This window comes from Lissotriton helveticus, chromosome 1_1, assembly GCF_964261635.1.
Source record: "Lissotriton helveticus chromosome 1_1, aLisHel1.1, whole genome shotgun sequence".
Lineage (NCBI taxonomy): Eukaryota > Metazoa > Chordata > Amphibia > Caudata > Salamandridae > Lissotriton > Lissotriton helveticus.
In genome coordinates this window covers 411,442,504-411,467,496 of record NC_136057.1, presented here as the reverse complement: position 1 = coordinate 411,467,496, position 24,993 = coordinate 411,442,504, and the positions used below count along the sequence as shown (strand labels likewise).

The 24,993-nt window shown below is 43.4% G+C and overlaps 1 protein-coding gene across 1 annotated transcript in view; it reads right to left on the bottom strand.

Moving 5' to 3' along the window:
- Positions 1-24,993, bottom strand: part of FAR2 (fatty acyl-CoA reductase 2) — a 499,288-nt gene that overhangs the window by 179,030 nt on the left and 295,265 nt on the right. Inside the window, exon 4 of the mRNA XM_078673760.1 lies at positions 14,083-14,262. Within this exon, the coding sequence (XP_078529886.1) occupies positions 14,083-14,262 (180 nt within the window). The remainder of the gene's footprint in view (positions 1-14,082; positions 14,263-24,993) is intronic.

Below are 24,993 nucleotides of genomic sequence, written 5' to 3'. Positions count from 1 at the left end.
GACATCATCCAGCGACTGTTTTTAAAACGTTTATGTGTTATATATATATATATATATATATATATATATATATATATATATTCCGGCTCAGGAAACGTTTAATTCAGGAAACGAAAAAGCGCACTCCGGGGGTAAAGCAGCAAGGTTTATTTTTCAGCCCACAAACACTCGTGCAACAGACGCGTTTCGGACGTCAAGTCCTTCGTCCTTCGTCAGTGTTTACACAATCAACAGTCTACTGGCAACATATAACGATTACCAACAAACTAGAAAACGGACATTCTCCATGTAGTATTAATGCGGTGGCCATTTTGAAAAGGTTAAAATACCATCATTCACATGTTGTTTATCAACTGACCAGACAAAACAGGAACAATTAAGAGCAGAGATGAAAAAACGACTAATGAAATATGAATCAAAAATCAGACTGAGAAAACAAGAAAAATTCCAACGCGATGAGCGAGATTACGCCCTTGGGAGGATTTTGACATTCTCCAAAAAATTTGACGCACCAAGAGCGGCAATGAAAAAGAAGAGGAATACACCACCACCGGTGGAACCAGCCACCTCTGAATCCAGTGTGACGGATGATGACCAAACGGGTGATGATAGACCGGAGGTAACGAATGAAATTACTGAGAATCCTTTTCATCGGGAATTCGATTTGATCCGGAAGACCTGGCTAAGAGGGGGCAAAGTCAAACCACCAGAGGACGACGGAGAACCCGAAGAGGGGGCTGGAAGGGGAAGAGGAAGAGGGAAGGCAAAAACGAGCAACTACAATACCCGCAAGAAGCAGGGCAACAGATGGTGAATGATGGAGAAAATCTAACCATCATCAATTTAACGAAGAACAAATTGACAGAGACAGAAGAAGAAACACTACAACTAGGATTAACCTTCTGTCCCAATAAGAAAATTGAATATACCCAGACACGCATCGATCTCTTCAAACTGACTAGGAAGAGCAAGTTATACAAATTTCATAAACTCAAACCTTCCATTGGAGAAGCAAAGAAAACTTCCAAAAAAGTAGGATCATATCCTACCGATGTACTCTCAGTTGGAGATTTGATCACAGCGAACATTCTGGATGAACTTGGGGATGAGATGACCCCTGTATCACCATCAGTAAGAGGACACAGAGGAATTGAACAACAATCACCAGTAACTGGTTTCCGTGCCCCCTCCCAATTTAATCCCCAGATGCCCTATGACGCCATCGATACTTTCTCTGAGGCGATGATACATGACCTCATGGAGTTGAGGATCCTACCAGCAACGAAAAATAAGAACTGTAAGATGAAGAACAATCTCAGCAGAGGACAATCGGATGCACTTGTGAACATGGCAAAAATGGATGGGACAATTATAAAACCCTCCGATAAAGGGGGCAACGTTGTCCTTTTAACAAGAGAACACTATTGTGGAGAATCTCTCCGACAATTAGGAATGGAGGAAAACTATCGAAAGAGTGACAAAACTGAATATCAGCTCAGCATTCAAGCCTATAGTGATTTGTTAACTAAATGGCGTAATAAAATGATGCTGGATACAAATGAATTTTTATTTTTACGTAACACCGAACCTGTCACACCGACATTCTACCACCTGCCAAAGGTTCATAAAGATTTAGAGTGCCCACCGGGAAGACCGATTGTGTCCTCTAAGGGAGGACTGACAGAAAATATGTCGATTTATATTGACTCCTTCCTAGCAAGTTTTGTTGTTGAACTTAAATCTTATGTAAGGGACACAAAACATTTTCTCGAACAAATTGAACCTATTGTTTGGGATACCACATACGTTCTGATCACTCTAGACATCACGAGCCTCTATACTAGTATTAGACATCAACAAGGTATAGAGGCCGTTAGATACTTTCTGCAAAAAAGGCCTGCAAAATATATGGAGCATAATACTATGCTAATAGAATGTTTGGAGTTCTGTCTTACAAACAACATATCTCTGTTTGGCTCCGAATTGTTCAAACAAATGTCTGGGACTGCTATGGGAACCTGCTTCGCCCCCAGCTACGCGAATCTTTTCGTCGGCTGGTGGGAGGAGCAGGTGGCCCTGGCAGGGACCAATCAGAAGTGGGCAGATCACATAGTGGTATGGCGTCGATATATAGACGACCTGTTTCTTGTGTGGCGGGGCTCCACCACACAGGCTACGGCATTTGTTGAGAATCTGAATGTAAATGACCTCAACTTAAGATTCACAGCTGACATCAGCATCTCAGAGGTACACTACCTAGACCTAAGAGTTTTTGTGAATGGAGACAAGTTAGAAACAACCCTATACAGGAAACCGACGGCGTGGAACAGCATATTGCACGCCTCCAGTAGCCATCCCCCTAGTCTCATTCGAAGTATCCCCTATGGGGAGTTACTAAGGTTGAGGCGGAACTGCACACAGGACACTGATTTCAGAAAAGTAGCCCAGGAGTGTGTTGCACGGTTTGCCGTAAGGGGCTATGACCAGGCACACCTGAATAAGATCTATAAAAAGGTAGCTAAGATTCCAAGAAAACATCTGTTTGAGAATAAAAAAAAGAGCAAAACTCCTTGTCCAATATGAAAAATACGTTTCGTATGATAACTACTTTTTCTGATCAAGCCAATGTCCTTAGGAGGATAATGACAAAAAACTGGCACATTCTTCACACGGACCCAGTAATAGGAAAGGATGTCCCGATAAAACCCCTTGTGACATTCAGGAAACTTAGATCCATTAGAGACACAATAGTTAATAGCCATCTCACACCAGTCAAACCAAAAGTGAGCGTAACCCTCAAAGATATGAAAGGCTTCTTCCCTTGTGGGAAGTGCCGTGCATGTGAGAACAGCAAACGGGTTCTATCTTATAAAATACCAGGGCTGCCCAAAGTGAAACACATTAAACAATTTATCACGTGTACTACCCCCTATGTTGTTTATTGTCTCACCTGTCCCTGTGGACTCCAATACATTGGGAGTACCATAAAAAATGTTAAAATGCGGATCCTTGAGCACCAACGAGCCATAATGAACAGAGATATGGCATACCCTGTAGCTCGACACTTTGCAGTGGCACACCAAAGCAATAGAGAGCTACTACAGTACTTCGGTTTGGACCACATCCCCTTACATCCTAGAGGGGGGGACAGGCTACTCAGTCTTCGGAGACTGGAGTCACGATACATTATTGATATGCAGACCAAACAACCGATGGGTCTCAACAGTGGGGAGGAACTTATGGTCCACTTAGGGAAATGACACACTCACCTGTGAATGTGATGTACTTTGTGATAACAGATGAGTGGGAATTGGTCTATGTAAATAATATGTACAGAATCTTTATGAGATGATGATGAGTTCTCTGCTCTGAAACAAGAATTTTCTATGGGATACATTTGAATTCTAATCCTAATGATTGAGATCTTCTGATCATGATTTTGAGATAATGTCTGTATCTTTGCAAAAAATGATATTTGATATTTTATACTGGCAAGGTGTGGTGATATGCCGATACACGGCTTAATTGTGGTCATGTCTTTAATATCCGCCCTGATTGTAGGCATGGGAAGACAAGTATGCATGTTCAAGAATAACGATCTGAATCATGAATGTGATTAATGCGAATTTTTATTTGATACATGCAAAAACTGCCTTGCTCCTGCTTTTCTGTAAACGGACTTTGGAGTATAAATGTTTGAAATGCGGTGATTTGCCGATACACGGCAATATAAGATAGAACAGGAAAATGTAAGATTCCTTGATAAACAACATGTGAATGATGGTATTTTAACCTTTTCAAAATGGCCACCGCATTAATACTACATGGAGAATGTCCGTTTTCTAGTTTGTTGGTAATCGTTATATGTTGCCAGTAGACTGTTGATTGTGTAAACACTGACGAAGGACTTGACGTCCGAAACGCGTCTGTTGCACGAGTGTTTGTGGGCTGAAAAATAAACCTTGCTGCTTTACCCCCGGAGTGCGCTTTTTCGTTTCCTGAATGAAACGTTTCCTGAGCCGGAATATTTTCCGCGAGTATCGGCGCGGAGCCTGCACCCGCTGAAAAGAGTGCCCTGGGACTGCCGGTACAACTTGGAGCTTCAATATATATATATATATTCACTGAAAAAACCATAGGTTATAGACCATATATAGTTAGGAATTAGCATTTACAAAACCTTGAAAATTCACTGAAAAAACCATAGGTTATAGACCATATATAGTTAGGAATTAGCATTTAAAAAACCTTATTTTACTCACACAAAACCATTGAAATTCCATATATAGTTAGTTGCACTAACTATATATCGTGCACCCGCAATCCACTGCTGATCATGTCACATATTACATCATTCATGACATGGTCAGTGACATCACTGATGACATCACTGATGACATCTCAAATGACATCACTGATGACATCACTGATGACAACATCCAGTGACTGTATGTTTCTGTAAAGTTAAAATATGTCTTACATATTGAAGAATGAGTGGATGTATAAGTGTCTGGATGAAGGATTTAGTAGGTGCGTGACTGACTGTATGAGTGAGTGATTAAATGTGTCTCACTGAATGCATGGGTTAGTGACTAAACTGTCTTAATTTGTGCATCATTATGTCTGTTGTTCTGTAAACTGCTGCATGTGTTGATCATTAGCTATACGAGAGGCTATATGTGTTATTAATTGGTTGCCCAAGTATTTATATGGGAGATTGAGTTTGTGTGGGGGTGGCTGGAAGGTGTGTGACTCTATGCATAGATGTGTGAGCAGTTTATTCACTAGGTGTATGAGTTCAAGAGTGCATGTGGAAACAGCTACATAGGCAGTTGACTGTGTGCATGAGTGAATGGATATCTCAATGCTACATGTCATAGTAAGTACATATGTAAAACACAGTACATGTGAGAGTTGGCATATATAAATAACTGTGCATGAGAGCCACTGAATGAGTGAGTGGTTGTATCGATCATTGTGAACTTGTATCAGGGATTGTATAAGAGAGTAAATATGTGTTAGTATATGTTTCAATAAGTAAGGTGTGTTTAACTGTATAGTTGAAGAAATGGAGGTGAGATTGTTTCTTTGCATGACTGACTGGGTGTGTGAGTAACTCCATGGATGAGTGGCAGTGTGTGAGTGTCTGTATACACTGAGTGTATCTAAGGTTATATTAGAGTCTGAAGAGGTTTATCGTATTAGCACAAGAATGATGTCATTTGAGATGTCATCAGTGATGTCACTGACCATGTCATGAATGATGTAATATGTGACATGATCAGCAGTGGATTGCGGGTGCGCAATATATAGTTAGTGCAACTAACTATATATGGAATTTCAATGGTTTTGTGTGAGTAAAATAAGGTTTTTTAAATGCTAATTCCTAACTATATATGGTCTATAACCTATGGTTTTTTCAGTGAATTTTCAAGGTTTTGTAAATGCTAATTCCTAACTATATATGGTCTATAACCTATGGTTTTTTCAGTGAATTTCAATGGTTTTTTAATAGCAAATATCATAAGCTGTCGAATGTCAAGTACGTGGTAAGTGAAAACATTTTCGTGTTTATGCACACTGATCTGCTTTGAATGGTGCCCCCCCCCCTCATTTCTATTAGGAGTACTCTCTCTTTGCAGATAGTGAAAGGTAGTTAACGCAGGCCTTTGCCCCCGTTGTAATCCGTCGTGCCTGCTTCTCTCTCCATTTGATTGATTGTTATCCAAGTATTTACTGTTTTAGAATTAGTTCTCTTTGGTTCATTCTCTATTTACAAACAAACACAGAGTCGCAATACTCTGTTTAGTCTTTGCAGATAACGAAAAATCGTGTAAAAAAAAAAGAAAAGGAATCGAGCAAAATCAGTAGGCCACTAATGGGATCTCTTTTTGACCTCGCTAAAATAGAAACATTAGGAACAACCCCTCATGACAAATACAAAACTAGTGAGATGAACTGAACTCCACACAATGATGGCTGCAAAACAGCTCGGCTCCGCCACCCACCCCGCCCAAAATAACGATAAAGAGCGGCTGCCATGATTGGTTGCGGAATGGCCACAACGGAGCTACGAAATGGTGGTGCTCTCATGCTAACCCCAGCTTCAGTCTGAAACATCCAGAAACACTGTAGACTACCAATTCGATCAGTTCCGGTAGCGCCCCAATGTAACCCGGTAGAGAAGAACTAGCCCTCCCCTCTTTGACTGATGGTTCTTGTTGCCTGTCCCTTCTGTTGTCATTTAACAGAACTATTTAGCCTGCTGAAAGGGGTTGTGTTTCGACCGCTGGTTGGTGGAGACATTTTGACTATATTCTGGACCTGCGTTGTCGCGTAATGCGTCATATGACGCGCCGCGTTAGCGCATCCGGAAGTCATCCGGGGCGCGCAGCGCGTAACGTAAGCATAACAAGTCATGTGACTTGTTAATAAAACTTTTCATTGGTTCATTTTACTTTTCTTATTCTAATGATGAAAGCCTTGGTCATATCACCTAAAAATTACGCTTTTAATTACTTCCGAACATTATTTTTTCTTAAATATATGTTATAATGTTCCAGGCTAATGTACTTTCCCGGAAATTTTACAACTGTCCTGCAAGTAAAATATATTCTTTTTTCGAGAAAAAGAGCGTTTCTTCGTCCCATGACGGAGCCGTTGAGCAAAAGAGGGTCGACCTGCTGTCTTAGTCGCCGATACGCCTGAATATGAGATTCTTATCGATCACTTTATGTTGCAGGAATAGAAAACACAACAGCCCTTGACCATTTATCTTTACTGCGTTCCTTCGTATTATACCTTTTACCCTTCATGTAATTGGTCTGCTTTATTTCACTTGCCTTTTAATGATTCTAAAACAGTGACTATTATTAAAAACTTTACCAATGTATATACTACTACCATGTTTTCTTTTAAAAACCTTTATTGTGAAAATTTCATTATACAAATACGAGCCTATAACCACGTGGGCCTGCCACGGAGCAAACTGTAATCGTATATGATGAATAGACATTTACACTGTAGAGGAACGTAACGGGCGGGCCATTAGGTTGCAAGAACTAAGGTGTCTAACAGTTACGGAATCGGTGGACGTACATTTTATAATTAAAATACGACAGGGCCAGTTACAATAAAATTATCTAGATATACATTTGCGGGCAAGTACCATGGGTGACGTTAATTCGAACTTTCAACAGTACAGTAATCAATAACACATCAGAACTTAATATCAATAGGGATGTCGAAATATTCAATCAATTCTCGTCCCCGCCCGCCATGTGCTTCAAAACTGCATACGTATCTCGTGATTTCAAGGTTCTGCAACCAGTACACAACAAGGAGTTACGAGTCCCATTTATTCCGGCGCCATTTTGGGCGAGGACGGGCAGGTCCAGGATATAGTCAAAATGTCTCTACCAACCATCGACTATGATGATGTTCATATGCTGTATTTATTAGAGTAACACTCATCTGTCCACATGAAATTAATTTACCACAATCTAAACATGTCATTTTAATCTTTCCAAAGTTCTTCTAAATATTTGGGACCGTTTCCCTTGCCTCTGAAGCTCTCAGTGCCACTTCTTTGATGAATGTACTAGCAGGTCAGGGGTTCTCCTCCAAATCTCTCTTTTATGCAGCACTATAATTAATTGGTGCCACCTCTCCATATGACGATGCATGGTATAGTTACCACAACTATATTTTTTTTGGTTCCTCTGGAGAGTTCATCGTGGCAGATGAAGCGTGTAACGTACCGGGCATTTACCTTTTTTTGCATGTACAGGAAAGGAAAAAAAAATCGAGCGTCCAAGTTCTAAGGTGTCCCAGGGCCATTTTAGTGGACCAGGCCCAAATCCAAAGAACAGGCCGCCATTTTGAGAGTCCTCTTGCAGCCGCCTGTCGCTGTAGCATCAAGAGCAGCCGAAACTCAGCTGAATGGCAACTGAAACGGTAAATGGGCGCCCCACTACATTTCAGCATTGTAGGATGACCACACCAGTACAGCAACTTGCTAGACATCACCTCGGTGCCATCCGGATCTCGGCGCCCCACTGCAGATGAAGTGCCTCTCAACTATGAAACCACCACGGTGACATCCGGATCTTGGCGCGTTGTGCTGCCTTCGGCCTATTCGCACATCGGTCCGCTACTGACGCCATCTCACAGGCTAATGGGGTGACCCACGCCGAGTTTCAGCATTGTAGGATGACCACACCAACTTGCTAGACATCACCTCGGTGCCATCCGAATCTTGGCATCTCAACGCCTAGTGGTATCTTTCATACAGAAAATATTGTTACGCTGCCTTTGGCCCCATTCGCACATCAGTCCGCAACTTAGACATCACCTCGGTGCCATCCGGATCTTGGCATCTCAGCGCCTTGTGGTGTCAGTCAGAAAATATTGTTGCGCTGCCTTTGGCCCCATTCGCACATCAGTCCGCTACTGACACCATCTCACAGGCCAATAGGGCGCCCCACGCCGACTTTTACCATTGTACGATGGCCACACCAGTGGCACAACTTGCTAGACATCACCTCGGTGCCATCCGAATCTTGGCATCTCAACGCCTAGTGGTATCTTCCATACAGAAAATCTTGTTACGCTACCTTTGGCCCCATTCGCACATCGGTCCGCAACTTAGACATCACCTCGGTGCCATCCGGATCTTGGCATCTCAGCGCCTTGTGGTGTATTCTCTTCAGAAAATATTGTTGAGCTGCCTTTGGCCCCATTCGCACATCGGTCCGCAACTTAGACATCACCTCGGTGCCATCCGGATCTTGGCATCTCAGCGCCTTGTGGTGTCTTCTACTCCGAAAATATTGTAGAAAATATTGTTGCGCTGCCTTTGGCACCATTCACACATCAGTCCGCTACTGACACCATCTCACAGGCCAACAGGGCGCCCCACGCCGACTTTTACCATTGTACGATGGCCACACCAGTGCCACAACTTGCTAGACACCACCTCGGTGCCATCCGGATCTTGGCATCTCAGCGCCTTGTGGTGTCTTCAAATCAGAAAATATTGTTGCGCTGCCTTTGGCCCCATTCGCACATCGGTCCACTACTGACGCCATCTCACAGGCCAACGGGGCGCCCCACGCCGACTTTCAACATTGTAGGATGGCCACAGAAGTGCGACAACTTACTAGACACCACCTCGGTGCCATCCGGATCTTGGCGCGTTGTGCTGCCTTCGGCCTATTCGCACATCAGTCCGCTACTGACGCAAACTCACAGGCCAACGGGGCGCCCCACGCCGACTTTCAGCATTGTAGGATTGCCACACCAGTGCGGCAACTTGCTACACACCACCTGGGTGCCATCCGGATCTTGGAATCTCAGCGCCTAGTGGTGTCTTCTATTCCGAAAATATTGTTGCGCTGCCTTCGGCCCCATTCACACATCGGTCTGCTACTGACGCCATCTCACAGTCCAACGGGGCGCCCCACGCCAACTTTCAGCATTGTAGGATGGCCACACCAGTGCGGCAACTTACTAGACACCACCTCGGTGCCATCCGGATCTTGGCGCGTTGTGCTGCCTTCGGCCTATTCGCACATCGGTCCGCTACTGACGCCGCCTCACGTGCCAACGTATTTTCTCCGCATTTTACACCCTATGCCGCATAACAGGTCATGTGACTTGTTTATAAAACTTTTCATTGGTTCATTTTACTTTTGGTTTCCTAATGATGGAAGGCTTGATCATGTGACCTAAAAACAACACTTTTCATTGGATGAAAACTTTTTTTTTTCCCAAACGATGAAAGCCCCACCTTGTTTCTGGATGTTTCAGACTGAAGCTGGCGTCAGCATGAGAGCACCACCATCTCGTAGCTCAGTCGTGGTCATTCCGCGAGCAATCATGGCAGCCGCTGCCCACCAGAAGCCTGCAGGAGTCGGAGCCCCCAAAACTTTTGATGAATTCTCAAGGCGGAGGGGACGCTTTCGAGAATGGGGTCCAAGACCTAGCAGACAAGCGTCCGATTTCCAAGGTGTCCCAGGGCCATTTCAGTGGACCAGGCCCAAAAAGGAAACAGCCTGCCGCCATTTTGAGAGTCCTGTGACAGCCGCCTATCGCTGCACCGCAAGAGTGGGCGCAACTCAGCTGAATTGCGGCTTTTGACACAGTGGACCAAAAACGGACGGAATGGCAACTGAAACGGTAAAGGGGCGCCCCACTACAACAGATGACACTCCACCTGGAGAGGCCCGTTCACGCCGCCTCCCCCGGGGCGCCCCACGCCGTTATTCGGAGCAGCATTGTAGGATACCAAAACCAGTGCGGCAACTTACTGGACATCACCTTGGTGCCATCGTTCTGCTGCCTTGGAACTATTCGCACAACAGTTTGCTACTGATGACCCACCCCCCGCGACGCCCCACGCCGTTATTTGCTGGGTGGCAACTTACTAGACATCACTTTCGTGTCATCTAGATTTCGGCGCGTTCTGCTGCCTTGGAACTATTCGCACAACAGTTTGCTACTGATGACCCACCCCCCGCGACGCCCCACGCCGGAAATCTGGACGTTGTGCTGCGTTGGGACTATTCGCACAGCCGACCGCTACTTCGTTGTTTTTCCCTAAAAATGTTTATATGTTATTACTATTTTTGTTTTCTTGTATATATTTATAAATTATTAAAGTTTTATAATCTTACTACTTTGTCGGAGTGCTATATATTTTTAATGTGACACATAATTGTAAAAACTTTGATGTACAAAGAGTCATCCCTGGAATCTTCCGCTTCAGGCTCGGTCCCCTCCCCAATCACAATACAGGATGGTTTTCAGATAATAGCAACGCTTCTGCTGTGACGGATCTCATCGAGTGTGGGCCTTGATCTACTATAACTCCTTTGAAGAGGGGTGATTCTTTACAGCTGTGGCCATAAACTACATCTGCAGGGCTAGCTGATACCCTAGGACCAGCCTGGACAATCGGACACAGAGGAAAAGGAGTGTCAGAGGGTGCGGTAGTGAATAGGGCGAAAGGGAGGTGTCGGGCGGGCACAGGGTGTGATTCTCAGGGAAGAGCAGCGCAGATGGGGGGAGGTTTATTACCCATGCATAAGACAGAGAGCGGGGGTGACCACTGCCTGGGGGAGATGCTTGCGAGGGTGGGGAGCCATGCTAAGGATCGACAGCGTGCACAGAGTGGGTCTGGTCAAGGCATCTAAAATGGCTGCCGTGCACGACAAAAGTGTGGCATTTGAAAAAAGACAAGATGGCGCAGACAATGTTTTTCAACACTTCCTGATTTACTTCGAATCGAACGTTAACAGACGTTGGGGCATATTACCAAAGTTAAGCGATATTTATCCCTAACGATGCTTAGCAACGATTTTTTTACCGTCAGAAATTATCGCAGATAAACCTTGCTATTATCAAGGTTTATCGGAAATACGATAAAAAACGACCGCAATGCATTAATATCGCTGAAAACTCAGCGATATTCATGCATTACCGAGCTAATGCTCTTAGCCATGTTATCCACCTCCCATTGGATAACATGGCTAAGAACTGCTCAGGGCAGGTGGTAGCTTTTGGAGATATTCGCGCTTATCTCGAATATTTCCAAAAGTTGATAATAGGAGATAGCGATGTTAGCGACTGTTTCCAGTCGCTAACATCTTGGCATGCCCACTTTGCATGTCATTAGAGATAAATATCACTCACATGCAAAGTGGGGCCCAAGATGGTCGCTATCTCCTACTAGCCGTCGCTAACTGGTGTTAGCAACAGCTAGGTAATACACATATAATTTTATCTCCGCGAAGCGGAGCGCTGTTACAGATATATATCTTGTTTCTGAACGTTAATTTCTCAAAATGCACTGAAACACATATATTGAGACCTAGCAAAGGCACATCGGGCTACCAGTCCCTACAATTTTGCCAAGTTTCGTGCAAATCCATTCAGCTGTTCGATCCTACCGAGAGACAAGATGGCGGCCGCTACGGACTGTTTGGAATGTTTACAGACACCGGAGAGCCAATCAGCTTCGCTTCGCAAAGCTCCGTAACGCGAAAAGTACGCGAAGCGGTGCGCTGTTACAGATATATATCTTTTTTTGAACGTTAATTTCTCAAAATCCACTGGAGCACATATATTGAGATCTAGCAAAGGCACATCGGGCTACCAGTCCCTACAATTTTGCCAAGTTTCGTGCAAATCCATTCAGCTGTTCGATCCTACCGAGAGACAAGATGGCGGCCGCTACGGACTGTTTGGAATGTTTACAGACACCGGAGAGCCAATCAGCTTCGCTTCGCAAAGCTCCGTAACGCGAAAAGTACGCGAAGCGGTGCGCTGTTACAGATATATATCTTTTTTTGAACGTTAATTTCTCAAAATCCACTGGAGCACATATATTGAGATCTAGCAAAGGCACATCGGGCTACCAGTCCCTACAATTTTGCCAAGTTTCGTGCAAATCCATTCAGCTGTTCGATTATTATTATTTTTATTTTTTTTTGCCCCGCGGGGCCCTTTTAAAACCTCCACATCAAACCTAGGGGGTCAGCGAGGATCTACTATTCCCCCTTATGGTCATTTGCCCCTTCGCTTTGGCCTCCTCTTGTCTCTCGATCCTACCGAGAGACAAGATGGCGGCCGCTACGGACTGTTTGGAATGTTGACAGACGCCGGAGAACCAATCAGCTTCGCTTCACAAAGCTCCGTTGCGCGTAAAGTACGCGTCCTGGGACGCTGCCAGGTCCGCTGTTACAGATATACATCTTTTTTTAAACGTTAATTTCTCAAAATCCACTGGAGCACATATATTGAGACCTACAAAAGGCACATCGGGCTACCAGTCCCTACAATTTTGCCAAGTTTCGTGCAAATCCATTCAGCCGTTCGGGCTAAAAGTGAGGCCAACCGCCCTATGGAAAACTCAATGTTAAAAACACGTTTTGGGACCCCCCTTTTTTCTTGGCCCCCCCTTGACGAACCCCCCCCAAATTTTCAAGGGCTGCTCAGAAACAAAATGTGCCATTTTCCTGAAAATTTCAGCCAATTCCGTCCACAAACGCCAAAGTTATTAGACATAGAATTTTCAAAAATCCCATAGAGAAAAAATCCTAACTATATATACCTACTGGCGACCGCCAGTAGGTAATATATATATATATATATATATATATATATATATACATACATACACACACACACACATATATATATATATATATATATATATATGTATATACTAAGGTGTATTGATGAATCAGTGGGTGCATGAGTCTGTATGGATGACTCAGAGCTCCCACCAAGCCATAGCAAACTGCAATGTCCTGGGGGGTGGGCACCCGGGGACATTGCTGGAGCCGGCCCATGGTGAGCTCCTGGCGGGGGCCGCCTGGCCCCCTCCCATCTTCTCTATAGCCGTGGGAGGTGGTGGCCATGGGGACGGGGGGGCAGCAATGGACCCCTGTGTTTACTTTATTTTTGCCCCAGGGAGGTGGCAGTCCCCGGGGGTGGAGTGGGTGGACTGGAGCCCCCCCACACATTATTTAACTATAGCCCCGGGGAGGTGGTAATCCCTGGGACTGCTGGGGGCCTGGTTACCATATCAGGTTATTAGTGCGCTACGAATCAACATAACATAATACAGTCAATCAATGTTAAGTTCAAAATGGTGCTCTCAATATCTCTAAAAGTGCCTTGAAATGTCTAAGTACTATCACTAACACATGTAATAATGATTGTTGCATTACATATTACCTGGGGTGTTACTTGGCTATCCAAGTCAGAAATTAATATTGGGTGTCAACTGTTCCTATGGAAACTGGAAATGTGATTGACAGTCCATGAGAATGATATAATAGCTGTAGAGATTTTTTTTAATTCTAAATGTAATTGTACCAACTGCTGTAGGATTGATTGACTATAGAGAAAGGCTAAGGTCTTCAGTAGTGCAAAACAGATTGTATAGAACTAGGAAAAGTGATTTTAATAAGCCTGGGAGATCACCCGGAATGTACAATATTAACTCACATGGCTCATTCCAGAGGATACACATATTTTTGTTAACCAGAGATGCACAATGAAAAAACAACTTACTTCACTGATTCGATAAGCTTTTGGGGCTCAACTGGCGGAGGATAAACAACCTCATCGATGTGCGTTCGATTGCAGTTTGCATAGGCTGTTGATATGTGGATGAAGGCCTCAAGGTTTTGCATCAGGCGAGCCAGATTCAGAAGCTGCTGAGTGGCTGTGACATTGAGCTCCACCGCATGCCTATGAAAGAAGAGACCCAGACATAATGAGCTCGAGCACAACAACAAAGGAAAATACTTTATATTTCCCATTTCATTCTACTACTGACACTGTTTCCATACAGTTCCATTTTCTGCAACACAAGGAGAAATCTCTGCATAATATCATATCACTACATAGTTAACCAAAAAATAAAGTCTGATTCTCAAAGTGAAACTTACACCTTTGTGTAAGTTTGCCATTTTTTGGGTATTCATGAACTACGAGTTTAGTTTTACTAAAAGTAATTTTGCGAGTGCTGAGACTCTGCACTCATGGGGGAGACTCCGAACATAAAAAGATATGCCTGCTCTATATTTTTATGTGGGGGGGTTCTCTGCCCCGACTGCGGCGTCTCTGCATTCGTAAAATTACTACTAGTAAAATTGAACTCGTAGGGCCCAATTCACAAAGGTAAACTTTCCCTTTTTGTGTAAGTTTACTGTTTTTTGGTACTCCCAAACTACAGGTTTAAATTTCTAATAGTACTTTTACAACTACAGACACTTCACCGTAGAGGTGAAGACATAAGCACACAAAAAGATAGGACAGGCCCATCTTTCCCTGAGCAGATTCTCTGCCACGTATCCAAAGTCTCGGCAGTTGTAAAATTACTGTTGCTAAATTCAGATTCGTAGTTTATAAATATAAAAAAAAATACACAAAAGTGTAAGTCTATGTTTGTGAATCAGCTCCATAGTTTGTAAATACGAAAACATTGTAAACTTCCACAAAGGTGTAAGTTAACCTTTGTGAATCAGGCCTAAAGTGTTTTTAACTTAGAAAGCTTGCAAAGTGCTTTCTCAATTGTTTCACTCAATTTAAATCAATTCCAGTCTGAAACATTTTCCTTGATTTTTAAATCTCAAATTTTCATGACCATATGTGATTTCTTTATAAAGAAATACTGTTCTACTACTAGAAATAAGAGCTTGATAATTCCTAAACATAACATGGCAACTACTTGAGCAGACTACCACGATCCTGACAGAAAACAAGCAAGGATTTATACATGCAGTAGGTCTGGCCTTGCCCAGCCCTCTCTCCAGCACATGGCCAGGGGCAAAGACATGTGCATTTTTCGGATACAAGCCTACACTTGGAAACGTTACATATATTATTCACTCTCACTTCTACTAGTCTCTGACAAACCAGAGAGCAATGACGATCATGGTTGTCAGACAGTAGTGCAACATACATCAATTGGCAGTAACATGAATCAGTGGTCCCGTGCAACATATGAAACATCCAAATCAGCTCTATAGAATTTTGTTGTATGGAAATATATTCTGTGTGGATATCATGAAATTCTGGCAAGGATCAGGTCTTTCTGGAACCTCCATTGGATACCATTGTCGTATGCAATATCGGCATCAATTACCTCAAGTATTTTATACTTTGGTGGCCCACAACAAGCTTAAATTAAATGTGCATTAATGGCTTTCTCTATAACTATCATTAACAAACTCACTGTATGTATGTATGTGTGTGGTATTTCAGTAGTGCAAACCTAGCCAAAAGGCAGTGGAGGTTGTAAATGGTAAAAGGTAAGCTTAAACTCACCATGTAATAGGAAAGGGAGCTCAGTTGGGGATGCTTATTGAATTGTGATGTAGTGTTCTTTAAAGAGATAAGTCTTCAACTATTTCCTGAATAGGAGCAGAGTGGTCCTGATGGATACAGGGATGTTGGTCCAGGTCTTGTGTGCACAGAGAAAAATGGTCTATTGTTTTTTCTTTTTATACTTCTTAGTCTGCTCTCTGTTGATATCCTGGCTCCATGTGTGCCAAGAACCACCGAAGATTGTGTACTTGTCTGCGAAATAAGAGGGGGTCCTGGCTGTGATGGCGTTGTAACTTATGCAGCCAGTTTTGAAGATGGTGCAGCTACAAGGGTAGCCAAGTGAGTTCCATCAAGGTGGGAGTAATGTGATGCTATTTCTTCAAGCCCTGAATGAGACATGCTGCAGTGTGTAAGATGCCCCAAACGGGTGCAAGTGTGGAGTCTGGAGTAGGCCATTACCACTATCCAGATGCACGCGTACAACGCCTTGAACAGCAGTTCTGCAATTGCTTTCTGGAAGAAACAGTTTGACTTTCTTTAGAAGACTGAAATGGTACAGGCCGTCTGTGTTTTTTGCAAATTTATTCATTGAGGGATAGGTACGTATTAAGTGTAAATCCAAGTGATTTGGCATTATGTAGGCTGCAACCCCATCAAAGTTCATGTCATGTAGTCAGGTGTGTACTGTATTGTGTTTATTGTTCTTGGCAAATATTAGGATTTCTCTCTTGGTTGGGTTGAGCATAAGGTAGGCTGTATATCTAGACATGAATGATGTACAAGTAGTGCGTGAGGTGTTGAATGTCTGTTGCAGAGGAGACTTTCAAGTAGAGTTGTGTAACCTCTGCATATTGGTGATTCTTGATGCTTTTATCCGAGTAGAGAAGCAAGTGGCTCCATGTAAAGTTTAATTATGACAGTACAAAGAATGGTGTCCTGGGGGACTCCATATGTGATAGAGAGCTTTTGTGACTTGGCTGTTCCCCTGTGAACAAACTGGTGGTGATTGGAAAGGTAGGGTGAGAACTAGTAAAGCAAATAACTTGTGAACCCCATTCATGACTGATAGGTGTGTATTAGGGTAGGATGGTTAAAAATGTTGAAGGAAAATGAAAGATTCAGCAACATCAGGATGAAGGGGTCCTCATCATCATCTGTGGTCAAGAGGGCACCAGGTGGTGGTCTTCAGGCTGCAGCATGATCTGAGGCCAGACTGTCAGTTGTGAAAGACATGATTAGCACTGATGTGATCTTGGAGTTGAACATACTACTTTTTCACTGATCGTGCGATGAATAGTAGGTGAGTGACAGGCCGGTAGTTGACGAGGTAATCAGAGTCTAGTTTAGGTTTCTTTAAGAAAGGGAATAGTCATTATTGAGCTTTAAAGCCCCCACTCAGTAACCGACTTTAATCACTCACACAGTATAGTGACTAGTGCCAAGGGGCACACACTGTAATGAGTATTAATAGCCTAACCCAGTACCGAGCATTGAATTCTACATTAACGGCCCATCACAGTAATGAGCTTTAAGTACTCTATAGAGTGTTAAGCATTAATGGCCCCACACAGTAAGAAGCATTATTGGCCCTATGCAGCGAGCATTGCTGCCTAAGTTTTATTGCAGGTCCATAATATCAAAGCAAAATGTGAGTTACCAATGCCATGTCTCAAGGAGTCTTAGTGCCCCGCAACACTGCACACACATGCTAATTGCTCTGCGAATGGCCCCCTCAATCAGACTGGCATTAGGTCACATGCACCCAGGCCAACTATTCAATGCCACCTGAGCAAAATTGGCCAACCAGACTGGCCCAAGCATGAAGTCAAAGTATTTTTTACATGCAATGCCAATGGAAGGATTTTCTTTTGTGCATGCATGACAAATGTACTTAGTTTCAGGGAAAACATCTACATTATTTTGTCACTGATTGCACCGTATGGCATCATCGTTAAACCTGAAATGGTGGAGCACGAATTTACAGCCAAAAATATTGCAGGATTTTGCTAAAAACGGCATTGTTGGAAAGGAAATAAAATTTTGTTAACCTGGTGAGACCAATTTTTTGTCAAATTAGGTGACCTGGAGGCGAATCATTGATGGGTGGGCGGGACTATGCTGACCCACTGGAGTGGGAAGGATGAATCATTGCTGGCAGTGTGATGCTGTTATGTGAAGGGTGATGTCCCTGAAGTTAAAGTAGTCTGATGCCACTGAAGTCAGCGGAGGCTCACCTTTGGTGAACAGGTGCTGCTTTGGAAAAAGAAAATGCCATGCCATTAAAGTCAACGGAGCGGAATTATTCTTGAAAGGGTGATGAAGGCATTTGATCTCTTTGAGGACCTGTAGGGGAGACATTGCTGGGAGGGCTATGCTTTCTCATAGGAAATTAATGTCAATCAAATCAGTGTAAGCAAACCATCACTGGTAGGGTGATGTCACTCAAAGAGGCTTTTCACTGTTTTTACAGTGTGTTCAGATCAGAATGTTTCTCTTCCCATTTCTGAGCAACAGTGCAACAGTGGGTTTATTAAAAAAACTAAACAACTATGATCCAAGAGCTTGCAATGAGGCTGAAATCTCAAATAGCCTCCCCTCCACAATTCACCTTGTTGTCTACATTCTGGTATTTACAATTTACCTTTAGTCCCAGGTCTCAGCAGGTCTCTGTTGTCACCTCAAGAGCACTACATTTTTCCAGCCAGCTTGAGCGTGTAGCCTCACCTTCTACCTCTAAAGTCCTCTCAGGTGTGGTCCACTCTCAAATTAAGGACTCCAGGAACTAGGCAGAGGGGACAGGCTGCCTCAAGCATAAATGGATATGGTAAGTGTTCATACACGGGAAAACAAACAAAAGAAAATGCTTTCAAAGGGATTTCAACTGGTGAGAATGCATGTTCCAGTGGAGGGATTCATTTGTTTGAACCCATTGCTAGCTGAATCAGTTTTTTAGCAGATATGGCAAGCTAACTGTTTTCCCAGCTAAAAGTTGGAAACAGCTTTTTGGCCTGCAAGGAGGCCTTTCATGGACGCAATAACAAAGTTTGATATTTATGGCATTGTGCACCACTGAGGTCCAACCTGAAAATGCTTTCCATACTTTTCAAGTTGGGTATGCCTTCTAGCACTAACATATCAAAAAGATAGACATGTTATTTAATAATGATACGGCCTGCCTCCATGTATGACTTAAAATCGGGAGAAGGAGGGCTGTAGAGTTTGCTTGAAAATTTCATTTTCAGATATGTTGTCTTACTAGTGCTCTTCCTTAACACACATTTGCAAGCTATTTTATAGTAGTATTGAACAGTATATTCAGTATAGTAGTTTCCCCTTTGAGAATGAGATACTGTAGGAAAGTTAGGATCTGACTGCATAGTTCCCCCCCATTTTTTTGCCTGGTGTTTCGCTGGTTTTTGACTAGTCTGACTGGGATCCTGCTAATCAGGGCCCCAGTCTATCTGCTTTCTCCCTAAAAGTTTATGCATGCGCTTAGGTACACTCGAAATTGGATACTGGGGTACCCTTGTCAGTCGCTAGTATATGGTACACATGTACACAGGGCATAGGTACCCCAGAGGCCTCCCATTGGCTGAAGCATGTATTATGCCACCCATGAGAGGCCATGCAAAATGGAACTACAGGCTTGCCATTGCAGGCTGTGCAAGATGGTGCATGCACCACTTAGGTTAGATATAGGTTTACTATATCTATCAGTCACCCCTCTAGCAGGCCTTGACAATCCTGAAAGCAGGGTGCTGGGTTTTACGTGAGAGGGTGTCCCTACATGAGCAGAGCCCCTGTGCTGCCTTCGGAAACCATTCTCCTGGATTGTCAGTGACACAGCAGACATATATAGGCAGACATATGCTCGAGTAAATGCTATCTCGAAAATTGCTGCGACAAAACATGTCGTGTTTGGTATCAAACACCTTGGAATCATACCTCCACACCAGTAAGCGGTGTGGGGGGTATGATTCCACCTTTCTGAAGCAAGCTTTGTTGGGTCACTGGTCTTCCGGGTACCAGCTTTCTCGACCCGAGCAGCACAAAATGCTGCTGCCGACCAAAGACATTTCTGCCCCCCTGCTGCTGAGCCAAGCTTGAGCTGGGGAAGGCAGGACAATAGGCATCCTGTCACAGGGTATTGGCACCGTCCTCCGTGGGGTTCCAGCGTACTCACCTAGGTTGGTTCCTTGGGGTCCCAGTGATTCTACAACCTCTAGACACTGTCTTGACTCAAGTCGTGGTTCTTATACCACTATTTTAGCATGTGGTTTGGTCTCCCCCTGGAGCCCACTGTGTATTAGTGCTACATATGTTTGTTTCTGTGCTAAAGTTTTGTATGCTTTGTGTTTATCTGCGTGTAGCAGACACTGAGGTATTTAAAGTGTGTTATAATATTAACTACATATTTTTTTAACTACTATGTGGTTCTCCTTTCATTTAACCAATACATTAAGGTTGCATTCTGGTAAAACAAGCTTCTTAACATTCCTTCAAGACTAAGCCTGAAGGCAGCTCTCCACAGCTAACCACTTGGATATATTTCAAAGGTTATCTTTGACCTCTTAAATCACCATAAGGGTTGTTTGAACTGGTGCAAGGTGCCCACTTTAATTAGTGGACATCATATACCAGTCCATCTTCTCAAAGATATCATTTCCTTTGAGATGTTAGTAACTTGTCAAAGGTTTGAAATTGCAAATGTGGTCACAAATTATTTATATATTTCAGCGCAAACTGCAAATAAGAGAATATCTACACCTACTTACAGAGTCAGACTGGGACTTAAAATAGTCCCGGAAACCAAAATTAAAGAGCCCCCATTACTGAATTAGATAGCTACAAAAGTGTTCTACGTTTGCAAATTGGGGCTGTTTTGAATTTGTAAAGACACACTGTTTAGATGTTTTGCAAAGAATGTTAGGTAGACTGCACTGATTTAAACTTGCTGCAGGCAATGTTTGTTTTAATATCCAGGAAATCAAGAGTAAAAACTGGCCCATCAGACCATAAACAGGCCCACATAAAGCCAAAACAATGACCCACACACTAACCTGTCAAACCAGTCCGTTCAGGCACTTTCCGTTTGCCCTATTAGCCAGTCCAACCCACTCTATATGTGAGTCAGAATGGGTCACAAAACCCCTTTTGTGATTCAAAAAGGGGGTACTCTTTAGTTTCGTAACTAGTAAAAATCCCTTTTGCGGTCCCAAGCCATCTGGCTCTGTGAATAGCAGAGTTTGCGATTGCAAAGGGGGTTTGTAAATTAAGCCACTAATTCCTTATAAAACCACAAAAAAGGTGCTTCCATTTTAAAATGTCTGAATCTGACCCCTCTGGTGATCCTTAAGGATAATAATAGAGGCTCTTTGCATTACAGAACCTAAGGCTTGATTTAGAGTTTGGCTAATTTACAACATCTGTCATAACCAACCGCCATATTTAGATTGTATTGAGGTCGATTGATGTCTACAGAGAGCGAATAGGCTGCTTTTTGGCAGAAGTGGCATATCTCCCAAATTCTGAATCCCTGAAGGTCAGTGCAATTCATTAACTGAGAGGGGTTACATCAGTTTTGAAAATACATCTTATGCTTCAACCTTAGAACTGACCTTTTGATGAATTGAGACTTTCTCACCAAATCTCTTAGAAACTACTTTACTACAGGTATGGCAAAGAGAGCATGTTCTTTCTGGCATAACCTATAACTTAATGTGCTAGGACTTCTGCAGATTAGGCATTTCTGTGGATGTGGTGTTTTCCAGCTCAATCTGGTATTGCAAACTGAATACCTAATCCATCATCTGTTGCATAGTTTGCATTTTGTAACCAAAAACTGCTTTAAGCCTCACACACAGGAAAAGTTATTATAAGAGACCATGTTAATTATAGTTAACCAAAAGCCTGTGCCAAAACAATACTAGGAATCGATTGAGACTATTTGGTCGAAAACATTTAACAGCTTTTGCGGACTTTTGGGAAAAGGTTGTCAGCAATCTGTGGGTGAGCTGGACTGCCTTATTAGTAAAGATCCCCTTGTGTGGGACTAATAACTGTGAATTGGAGGTTCATCCAAAGTCATGTTCTGGGGCTAACCAATTCATGGAGAGCATAATAACTAAAGCTATTAAAAGGGCTAAAAGTCAAGAAACATCCTGAAAGTCACAGGTCCAAATCGGTTCCTGATTGTATTGTACCAGAAGCATGTTATTTATTGGGTCATCTTCAGGATGCCATTGAGTATGTAGCATTCCAAATTCCTAGTCTGGCAATCACTTGATCCCTTTATACAAACAAGCAATTAAAAAGCCAATGGATCTGGCTTTGGACTGCTGGCGCGGTGGTTAAATTTATTTAAGTTGTATTTCAAAGTTGTGCCACAACACTACAAAAGAAAACATTCTGCTGTCTATACATAATAGAAATGTTACATTAAAAAAACCCTGGGCATCTAATGTATTAGAACAATAAAGGTGCTTCCTAACAGGCACGTGTATTTACAAATTATATAGATTTCAGTTTAATGCACATCACATAAAAATATGATCCTCATTGGTGCAAAGAAAATGTACCAATGTCTTTGAGCTAATGTAACTTGAAGATAAAGTTTAGTTTAAACATACCAGGAGTATTAAAATCAAAGGAATAACAAATTGAAGGACAAAGCACTGGCAGGTAAATCATTGGCCCACCAGCCCTGGCACTGATTACACTTGATGGGGATGTTCACATTTGATCAGGAACTGCAGAGAACCAGTGGCTAAAGTGGTGTGAACCAATGCCTCAAGCTGCATACTGTATGCTGTGGTGAGTGGAAAGTAAATGGGAATGAGAGCTGAACAGACCAAAGAATGAAGAGTGCTGACCCAAAAGCCAACTAAGTAGATGTTTTTGTTTGTATTGTTATCATTAATATTTTGATTACATGAGGCTGGCGAGGCAGCAAAAACTATGTCTAGGCCTGACCTAAAACGGAGCAAATAGTGACTTACGTAACTTTAGACTTAATGCAATATTGGATTTTGAAATTGCGTTGTTCATATTTGTTTCGAGTCAGCCTACTGTATGTGGCTTGAAAGCTGGTGTGTTACCTATAGAACTGCTTGGTTTTAAGAACATGTAGGAATGGTGGACAATGTTAGGATGCTAAGTCGCATTATTACTAAGTTGTGCTTTGGATGTAAATGTAAATGTAAATGTATTTCGACTTATATAGCGCACGAATCACCCAGAGGTCTCAAGGCGCTTGCTTAGGGAACCCGTCCTGGTATTCCCCTGTGAGATACCCCGGCAGGGTATCCACAAGGTGAAAGCCAGGCATCCCGCCGCGAGGGGCCGTAGTGGAGATTAAGCAAGCTATTGCCCAGAGTCGCAGAGTGTGACCCCGTGAGTCGAGTAGGCACCGGAACGAGAATTGTCGAGTCCGTGGAATTTTGAGCCAGAGACCCGCCGAGGCGGGGAATCGAACCCTGGTCCACGGCCGATCTCAGCTTCCGGGTCTGCCGCCTCTAACCACTGAGCCACGCTTCTCCACTATGCAATCATAATGCTTATATGGTACATTTTGTAACGGTGTTTGATGAGATTAGTGATAGACTGCTATGGAAAAAGCTATCCACCATAGGAATGGATGGCTGTTTTCCAAAAGTAGTACTTGGTTTGAACTCAAATGCATGGTTAAGGGTGTTTATGGGCAAAATGAGCCGCATAATAGCAACATTCAAATCCATATTGCTTTAAAACAAAGATGTGCCATTACCTTCACTCTTTTTAACCTGTATCTTTTACCTCCTGTTGGAAATGGCCCTTTTTGCAGGGTTATCTCCAAACTTTTTGCTTCTTCCTCCCTTATTTTTCCTGACCTGTGGTTGTTGGCAATAGGACTCTGGGCACTTTACCACTGCTGATCAGTGCTAAAGTGCATATGCTCTCTGTGTAAATTGTTATTGTGATTGGTTATCCACGATTGGCATATTTGTATTACCAAGAAGTCCCTAGTAAAGTGCAATAAGTGTGCCAAGGCTGGTGATTCAAATGCTACTAGTGGGCCTGCAGCACTGATTGTGCCACCCACATGAGTAGCCCTAAAGTGATGTCTCAGGCCTGCCACCGGATTGCCTGTGTGCAGTCTGAACTGCCATGTCCTCCTGGTCAGTGTCCCCACTGACCACGCCTAACCCTTCCCTTTCTGTGCACAGTGCCTATGGAAGGCCCAAGGTGCCCCCTTGGGCAGGGTGCAGTGTATGTGAAAGGTAGAGCATGTACTAGTGCAGGTGACATGCTCTGGTAGTGAATGACAGACATTTTCGTTTTTCATTATTGTAAGGCTACCTTGCCCGTGGGCTATCATGGAGAATGCTGGCTTCAGTGGCTACCAGCATATCTTCCTATAGGAGCAAGGTAGGACATAAAAGTCTAGTATCCCTGAACTCAGAATTTAATAACGCATCTTTTAGGAAAGGTGTTTTTTAAATCCTGTGTTTGAGAACAGCACTTTTAGAAAGTAGCTGTTCTCTTGTCTGACCTTTCTGTGTGCCTTGGCTGGTTTGTGAATTGGCTGTCTGGTTTGTAAGTGACAGGGCTGGGGGATTCCAGGAGACAGAATGAGCCCACCCAGTGGTGAAGAGAGACATCTGCATCTAGATGGGAGGGAGGAGTTGCACCTGGGACCTGAATAGGAATGTGCCCGCCACCCACAGTGCTGCTCCACTCCCTGTGGTGCGTCTGATGTCTCTGCCCTGCACTGTGAAAGGAGAGAAGGAATCAGGTCAACAAAGTGCTCCTGGGCTGTGCTTTCCCTCCACAATGCTGGATCCACCTCCTGCTGGGCGGCTGACGACCCTGCCCCTCTTTCTGAAAGGACAGGAGAGGCCAGGAAAACAAAGTGCTCAAGGAACACCCAGAACTGGTTCAGACCGGGCTCAGAGCCCTCCTGCACAAAGGGAACAAAGACTTTTAGGGGTATAAGTACAGGACCCCTGACTACAGAAAATTAGATCATCCTGGAATCATGAAGGAACCTCTGCCAAGGAGAAAGCTGGAAGACTGAAGAAGGAAGACTGCCCTGCTGTTGCTTTGCTGGACTGACCTGCAGTTGCTTTGCTTCCAAGGAGAGGGGAAGGACTTTGCTTTGTGCTGTGTCCC